The sequence below is a fragment of the Microtus ochrogaster genome, chromosome 1 (assembly GCF_000317375.1).
Source record: "Microtus ochrogaster isolate Prairie Vole_2 chromosome 1, MicOch1.0, whole genome shotgun sequence".
NCBI classification, from domain to species: domain Eukaryota; kingdom Metazoa; phylum Chordata; class Mammalia; order Rodentia; family Cricetidae; genus Microtus; species Microtus ochrogaster.
This window is the reverse complement of record NC_022009.1, coordinates 44,088,375-44,096,873: the sequence shown is the minus strand read 5'-3', so window position 1 is coordinate 44,096,873 and position 8,499 is coordinate 44,088,375. Positions and strand designations below refer to the sequence as shown.

The window sequence follows — 8,499 nt, the reverse complement described above, 5'->3', positions numbered from 1 at the left end:
ATGTACTCACTCGTAAGTGACTTTTAGACATAAAACAAAGAAAAACTAGCCTACAATTCAAAATCCCAGAGAACTTAGACAACAATGAGGATCCAATCTCCATGGGCAGTAGGATAAGACAAGATCTCCTGAGTAAATTGGGAGCATGGGGACCATGGGAAAGGGAAGAAGAGGAGGGGAGAAGAAAGGAGGTGGATGGAGAAAAATATATAATAAAAATATAATAAAATATAATAAATAAAAAGTATAATAAAAGAAATTAAAAATTAAGAAAGAAAAGGTATAAGTTTAATGGATACAAATACTCCGGGATGGCTTTCCAACACCCCAAAGAGGAGCTGGGGATGGTGGACTGGAAAACCACGTGTTTGTTCTCTGTTGTACAATTTAAATACCCTGTGGCAGTGGTCTGGAATGTTTAGTTGGAGGTGTCACTCCAGTCCCTGGCATACACATAACCGAGTATGGAATGTTTGGGTTAAGGCCACACTACAGCCCCTGGCATCCATATATCTGAGTCTGGAATGTTCAGGTGTAAGTTCCATCCCAAACACCCTCTCCTGGGAGTTGCCTCAGTCCAGACTCCACCAAGGAGAAAGCCCACCAAACGATGCTCCCTCCCCAGAGATGCTCAAGACCATTCCCACAATGTATTTAAATTGTACCCCAGAGAACAAACATATGATTTTCCTGTCTGGTCTTCCTTCCCCAGCTCCTCTCTAGGGCTTCGAGAGCCACCAGGAATGTTGGTATCCATTAAACCTGTGCTTTTTCTAATTCGATTTGATTTGGTCTGATTCAGATTACTGTGTAGGGAGAGAGGCTTATTCCGGTACTGAAACTTTTCACTGACCTCTAGCCCTAAAGGGTTCTTTTTCAAAAATCCTCACACGTACACTTTAAAGACAGTCTAGTAACAGTATTTGGAATATGGAAGGAGGATCAGGAGTTCAAAACCACCCTTGGCTACACAGAGAGACTGAGGCTAGTCTGCATTACCAAAAACCCTGTATTAGCAACCAAAACAAACAGCAGAAGGCGGGGAGAGGGCTCAGTGCTAAAGCCCTTGACACACAAACCTGGAGTCTAAGTTCCATCTCTAGAACCCGTGAAGAAGAGAGAGGAGAGAACCTGCTCGCCCTAGTTACTTTCTGTGCTGTGAGAAACACCATGATCAAGGAAACGTTCAGAAGGAAGGGCAATGGTCCAGCCTGGCAGGGAGGCCAGCAGCAAGAGGCAGGCAAGGCTGTGGGACTTGGGAAGCTCCAAGCAGAGAGAAAACAGGAAGCAGGGAGATGCTGTGAACTCTCAAAGCCCACCCCTCTCCAAGCCACACTTTCCAAACCTCTCCAGACAGCACCACTGATTGGGACTCAATACTGGCGTCTATGGGGAACATTTCTCATTCAAAGCACCACACCATATCACAGTTTTCCTCTCTCCCCTATATGCCTATGGGGCATGCACCTCCCCCGTCACGTACACACTAGTAACTATAGCAGTAGTAGTTATGGTAATAGATTTTGGATTCCAGCTTGGCATTGTGGTCCCCCTGCAGTGCCAGCACTTGGGGCGAGGAGACGGAAGCTTCCCAGATTAAGCTGCCAGCTTGGACTGCTAAATCAGCAAGCTGGGGGTTCAGCAAGACAGCCTGTCTCAAAGTATAGAAGACAAAGGAGCAATGACCTTCCTCTGAGAGTATACACAGTGCCCATCGTTATCTAAATATAAAACTTCTTTAGCTCAAATTCCATTAATCACCTCACTCACCCAGCCAAGAATTCTTTTCCAATACTGTTCGGGCTAAGTGCACCTGAGTTAATAAGTAGCTGAGGAACCTTCCCAGGAGACACTGCCTAGTTGTTTTTCACAGAGTTCTGACCAAATACCTGAAAGCCACTATAGGAGGAAGGATCTGTTTGGATTCATTTTGGGGTGCTGTCCATCATGATGGGATAGGCATGCTGGCATTCAGGGTGCAGGACCCTCTTGCTAGGACTCCTCCCATCTGGATGACCAAGAATCAGAGAGCAGGGAATGCTGGCTGGCCAGAGTGATGTTCTAGAATCATTTTTAGCTGATGTATATTATTAATTGATTGCTTGATTTTTAATACTTATTTTGTGTGGAGATGGAACCAGGCCTTGTCACTGAGACGCATTACCAACCTTGGCTTTTGTTTTCAAACACGACGCACCTTGGGGAGTGTTGTCAATTGAGACTTACTACATAGTTGCTCTTGAATTTGTCCCCTGGCTCTAACTCCCGAGTCCTGAGATTCCAGCACTCCGCGTCACGCCGGGCTCTTGGAAGGCTGTGTTGTTCCCCACCCTCCATACAATTCTGCTGTTTCTCTTCCCCGTCAAACCCATCCCACCCCTTTCTGGAGGGCTGCCTTTCTTTGTTTGAGCAACTTCCCTTAGAGGTCACTGACTCTGGGTCCTGGCCGTGAGCCAGGTTATTGGCACTGAGGGCAGGGGGTTTGATAATGATGCGTTCTGGCCTGGTTTTTGTCACCAAAGGACAGTCCCTGAGTCCTCAGACAACTCCTGATACCAGAACCAGATATAAAAGACCATAACCAGGTCCCAAGAAGAAACCAGCAGGCAGCAACCACAGGCCGCTCCCAAGCCTAGGGACGTGATGGATGTCAAGTGCTCTCTGAAGTAACTGACATTCAAGCTTCCTCCTACCATGCCATGAGAGTCTCTGCTTACCAACTTGCCAGGGACTCAATAGCTTGTCTAATATAGAGATACACATAATTGCACGATCATATATATGATTATGCATATAGTATATGACTATGAATATATTATGCATATATATATATATATTGTGTGTGTGTTTGTGTGTGTGTCTTGACAGTGAGGAAATGTTTCATAATACTCATGGTTAGGGAATTTAGCCATTGCACTAACAGGATAATGTAATAACGTTACACAACCTTATGGCTCCTGGCCTCTAACCTCTATGTATTGTTGCCTGTTGCTCCTGATGCCACCATGCACAAAACAAGATTAAACGGTGCACTAGAGACAATGCAGTGAGGTACAGGGCACAGCAGACGTATACTACCTTACCGTGTTTACTGTGGGGTGAATGGAACTGGCGCCTCGTGATGCTAGGTGGCGGTTCTAGCCCGAGGCACGCTGACAGCCTTGGTGATCTGATGTTTAAGAAGCTCAGGGAACACCCTGAGAAATGACGCCGTGAAACGCAGTGAATGCACAGCCTGGTATATTACTGCTGTGGGGAGTGTGACTCACAGCAAGTGATTGGGTGCTGTGGAGTTACATGTCTGCTCACACCAGCATCCCGTCAGACTCTGCGAGGGTGCACGTGCTACTGTGGGGTTTGGCCATAGCTTCAGCTCCTTTGCAATCCTACAGAACCCCTGCTCTATGTGTGACAAGAGTTGCTCATGGAGACAGCAGAGATACACATCCTTGCAAGTCTGCCTCAGCATCCTGAGGGCAGGGGTTGCTGGTGTGTCCGGCTATGCCTGGATATCTCAGTCCTCTTTGAACTCCGTTGTCTCCTCTGTGAACCGAGTACTCTGGCTTCCTTTTCCCTGGGCAGGTGGTGTCTTGAGCGAAGAGTATGTTTTCTAGCCCCTGGCTTGGGCCTGAGGACGTTGGCATGAGGTGACCGGAAGGTCAGAAACCCAGGTGCAAGCATCAAGACGAAAGATTACAGCAATCAACACAGAGGTCAACACATGACAAGTGCTTTTACCTTGGTAGCTTTCCAGGCCAGACCAGAGGTTGGGGGTTGAGTCCTGGTAAAGGTCCCCCTGTATTCCTGCCCCCTCCCCACAAGAAAGGCCTTCCCATCTGCCTGGTTCTGGCAGCTGGTGGGATGGCAGCTGAGGGTTCTTCTTGATGTGGCAGCAATCACTCTGGCTCTGTGGCACAGGCCATGACCTACACAGCAGTGGGGACAGCGTCTGACTGAGTGTCTTCCCTACTGGACTGTGGAACCGTCCTTGGTGCCCTTCTCCACCCAGATATCGTCAAAGTCCTCCTCAGCTCCAGCCAGCGCTGAGAGTGGTCCATGGGCATGGGCCTCAGGAAGAAGAGGACACTCTCCATCCCATGCCTGCCTGTGGTGGCCGTGGCTGCTGGGCCAGACAGGGCCACGGGGAGGCCAGGTTCTGAACCCCTGGAACACCAGAAGCAGGTGGAGAGCAGATGAGACCTCTGTCGTCCCACAGACCCAAGTCTGAGTCTGCTCATTTCTCCTCAGACTTTGCACTGCTGTTCCCTTAACCATCAATGCTGTTCCCTTTTCTCTTACTGTTGACCACCTATTTGTCCCACAAGGTCCAGTGCAAAACTGCTCCAAAGCCAACCTGTGCCATGGCACAGCTCACCCGGAATCATCTCTGAACCTGTATTCCTCATGTTTGACTCACTGCCATGCTTTTGTTGTGTCTTTAATGTCCCTCTGCCGTGAGTGGTGAGTGCGTGCGTGCGTGCATGAAAGGGACAAGCAGGGGAAGACATTACTGGAGCCTGCCTGTCCCAAGGTCCTTGCTTTCGGGTACCTCTTACCAGTTCCATGTCCCCCAACATTCGTTTCCTCTTACTCCTCCGTGATGCCGGGATCAGAAGACCCAGATGCCCTAAAGTCTAGAACACAGAGTGTGTACTGCGCTCCGCGGTGAGAACAGCCGGGCATGGGGACAGGTGCGCACTGGAGCACACAGCCTGAAAGTGGCAGTGGCAGTCGCCAAGCGGTCAGGGATTCAAGGACTCCAGGCGTCCAGGAGCCAGGGTGCGGGCACGGTCGCATCTCCCAACCCAGACCTCTTGGATTTCGGGGAACCACCGCGACCCACCCAGGTCCGCCCATGAGGCGCCTAAGTCTCGGCCCCGCCCCCTACCCCGCCTCCTCCCGGGTCTTTAAGTCCCCGCCCGGAGCGGGCACCCTGCGACAGGAGAGCAGAACTCAGCAGAGCGGAGCGCGCTCGGGGCCCCAGTGTTGCCACCATGGGCAACAGCGCGGGCCGCAGCGACTTCGAGTGGGTCTACAGCGACCAGCCGCACACGCAGCGGCGCAAGGAGATGCTCGGTGAGCGCGTGCGATCATAACTGGGGACCCGATGGCCGCTGCGGGATGGGCGGACAGTGGGAGAACTGCTTAGTACGTGCTGCACCGTGGATTCTTCAGCAGCAACCAGTAGGCACCTGCTGTGCGCTGACTCCCTAGCGCAGCGGCCAAGCCCACCCACCGGGAATGTGCAGGACACCTTCTCAGGAAGCGGTAGAACGCGAGGGTCCTACCAGAGGATCGCGGCTTTCCCGCCGCAGACGTCCCGGGGTGGGCCCGGTCCTGCGGATTCCACGAGAAGGGCAGGAGTCTCGGGCTCCGTAGGTGGAGGGTTCATGACAAGAGCTTCTTCCTCCGACGCCCCAAACCTCCTTGTGCCCAGAACGCTCCTTGCAGCGCTCATTCCCCCCTCCCCCCACCTCACTTTGGCACCCTAGCATCTGTTAACCCTTCTGCTTCATCGGATTGGTTGTGGGTTTAACTCGCGGTTACTCAACTGTCGGCTTCCGTTTTCCTTGCAGGTGGTATCCGGGCAGGGGTCCAGGTCTTTAGGTTGTCTTCAGCCAGGTCTCGATCTGATGGGTCTTTTTCTTAGAGTTTTTGTTTTTGGCGTCTTCCTGATCTGCCCCTAATTGTGGAAGCTTCTTACTTTTACATCTTTCAAACTCAGGGTGCACTTGACCCGCTGTCGCTGCAGTTATGGGCTTAGGGTCTGGCAATTGTCCTGTGGGTTCGTGTCTTGTGGTTGTCTCCTATATGTCTGGGTAAGCCATGCTCTCTACTTGTGGGAACTTAGCAGGCACTACCGCCACCAGAGGAGGGCAGGTGCGTTGGCCTAGGTGTTCCTTTGTGCTGAGGGGGGGGGATAGGGGCCTCCTCAGCCTTTCCCCTGGCCCCCCAGCTTCTCTTCCTCAATTCTCTGGGCACCTGGCCTTAGGTAGAGAAGATCTGTGAGCAGAGAGACACATATAGGGTGTGTCTCTGTGTGTCCCTGCCCACAGGTGCTCATGGAGTCCAGGTGACTGTACCTGTAACAACCTACCCCTCCCCCCCCCCCCCCCCCCGCGTCCCTGCCCCCAGGGGTTGCTCTCCCTGGCACAGTAGTGGAGGGTGAGGCAGGCTTCCTGAGGGACCAGCGCCAATACGGGACATGGCAAGGACCTCCCTCCCTCCCATATGAACGAGTGGGCTTCAGATTTGTGGTCCTCTCTTCTCAGCCTTCCTAGGACTGGGATTACAGGCACTCATCACCACATCCAGCATTTATGGGGTGCTGGGGAATCAACCGAGGGCTTTGCACACACTGAACAACAAACACCACCAGCCAAGCCGCAGCCTAGCCCTAAATGTCGCTAACCAGAGAAATTATGGGCCCTAGGACATATCCAGATTTCCTAGAAAGATTGGTGGGGAAATGGGGACAGCGCAGGAGCTGTGGGGAGTTGATGGGGACACTCTGGTCAGGCATAGCAAGAGAACTGTCATCTTCAGGGAGTTGCATTCATGCCCCTGCTGTAGGGACTGTGACTTCCTGTTCCCTGCCCAGTTTGTGCCGGTGACTTGGGATGTGTGTTCTTTAATCTGCTTGGGCTCTGGATTTCCTGCATTGATCAGTATGGTTCAGTGTTCCCTCATCAAGGAAGTTACCCACCCCACCCCACCCCACCAGCTGCTCTGATGGTCCCGGCCAATCAGGTGAAGGCTCTCTCTAGGCTCTGCCTCCCCAGCTCCATTGCCCAAGCTCTGGGCTCTGCAGCCGCAATTTAGTGACCGGTAGAAAGGCTGATCTCATGGCCCCGATTCCAAGAGTCACTTGTGACTTAGGGGTGAGTCAGTGTTCAGACGAGGAAGCTGCAGCTTGGCCGAGTGGGAAGGCTGAAGGGAAAGCCTTCCTTACAAAGTTGCTGTTCAGACTCGGGAGGTGATGTGTGAAGGATTCATGAAGGCCAGGATCCCCACAGACATCAGTGGCAACCTCCTCCAGAAAGGGCTGGGGACTCACTGAGGACAGAGTACAAGAAGCCGCACCCATTTCTCCTTCCCTTCCAGCCTCGGGGTGGATCCTGAACATAACTCTTTTCTAAGTGCCAGTCAGAGAGGAGGAGCAATTTGCCCTGTGCCAAACAGTGCAGGGGCTGCCGAGGCCTGGGTTGCTCACGTCCAGTTGTAATTCACTGACTGACTGGTGGCTACGTCGAGCACGGAGCCTGTAGGTGTTGGTTAAGATCAGAATCTCCCAGTTAGGTCTCAGGAAGTCATTGCTAAGGGTTGGCTTCAGGTGTTCTGCAATAAGACCAAAGTCCACCTCTGCTGCTACCTAGGATGAGAACATGCCCTCCTGGCACGGAGTCCTAAGAAAATAGGATTCATGGCAGCATCCAAGAACGTGCCTCTCAGGCCAGGGCAGGCAGGAAGCTGACCCATTACACACTGAGCTATGGCCACACAAGCTTGGGTTTGTTTTTTTGAAGATAAATAGCTTTGTAGTTTTGTTTGCTTTTTTAAAGAAAATATAAAAGCAAGGTACACACACACACACACACACACACACACACACACACACACATACACACACACGGGAAACCAGGAAATAAAAGTCAGTTGTTGGATTGTTTGCTTAGGAAAGGCTTGGCTGAAACTTCTCTCACTGGCGATGGCCTTTGGGAAGATCAGAAGACCTAAATGCCACCCAAGAGTCTAGGGCACAGAGCGAGCTACCAGGGGAAGGTGAGGCCCTGATCACCCAGCCAGGGACATGTAGACTCCAGGGTGGCTGGCTATAAGCCTGCCTCTTGCTAGGCTCTTCAGGGATCTGGTTGAGTCTGTAACTTTCTCTGCCAGGCAGGGTCTGAGATTATAGGAGAGGAGTCTGCTTGCCTTCCTGCCCAGCTCTGTGCTGCCTTTAGTGCCAGGGTCTCCTCGGGGGCTTAGTTTTTTTTACCCCCAGCTATAGGACCATGGTTTTGTGGTCAGGGGCAGTGTGCTGCAGGGCAGGCGTTTATAATGTTGCACCAAGCAGAAATGGGAAAATGGGCTGTGGGGAGCCGGTCCCCAGCAGTGCAGGAGTTAGTGGTCATGTTGTTCCCTGTTAAACCTTCCGATGCTAAACTCTGGCCTCTGCTGTGGCCTAGCAGGGATAACCAGACACTGACCCTGCTACTTGTCTCTGTATTTTGCCTCCTCCCCAATCTGGGAGGTCCAGGCAACTTCCCGGCCTCTGTAAGGATTGTTCTGTGCTGGTCCTGGTTGTTTATTTTTGTGGCACTAAGGGTGGGGTGGAGCTCAGGACCTGGCACATGCTGGGCCGACACCAGGACCCTCCTGCCGTCCCCAGCTAGACATCTTGATGATTTCTTCTTCTTCTTCTTCTTCTTCTTCTTCTTCTTCTTCTTCTTCTTCTTCTTCTTCTTCTTCTTCTTCTTCTTCTTCTCCTCCTCCTCCTCC

General features: G+C 51.9%; 1 protein-coding gene across 1 annotated transcript in view; it reads left to right on the top strand.

The window, feature by feature from the left end:
- Positions 1 to 4,956: 4,956 nt before the first annotated feature.
- The window catches only part of Degs2 (delta 4-desaturase, sphingolipid 2), a 14,477-nt gene continuing 10,934 nt past the window's right edge, over positions 4,957 to 8,499 (top strand). Inside the window, exon 1 of the mRNA XM_005343541.2 lies at positions 4,957 to 5,076. Coding sequence (XP_005343598.1) covers positions 4,995 to 5,076 — 82 coding nt within the window. The 5' untranslated portion in view covers positions 4,957 to 4,994. The remainder of the gene's footprint in view (positions 5,077 to 8,499) is intronic.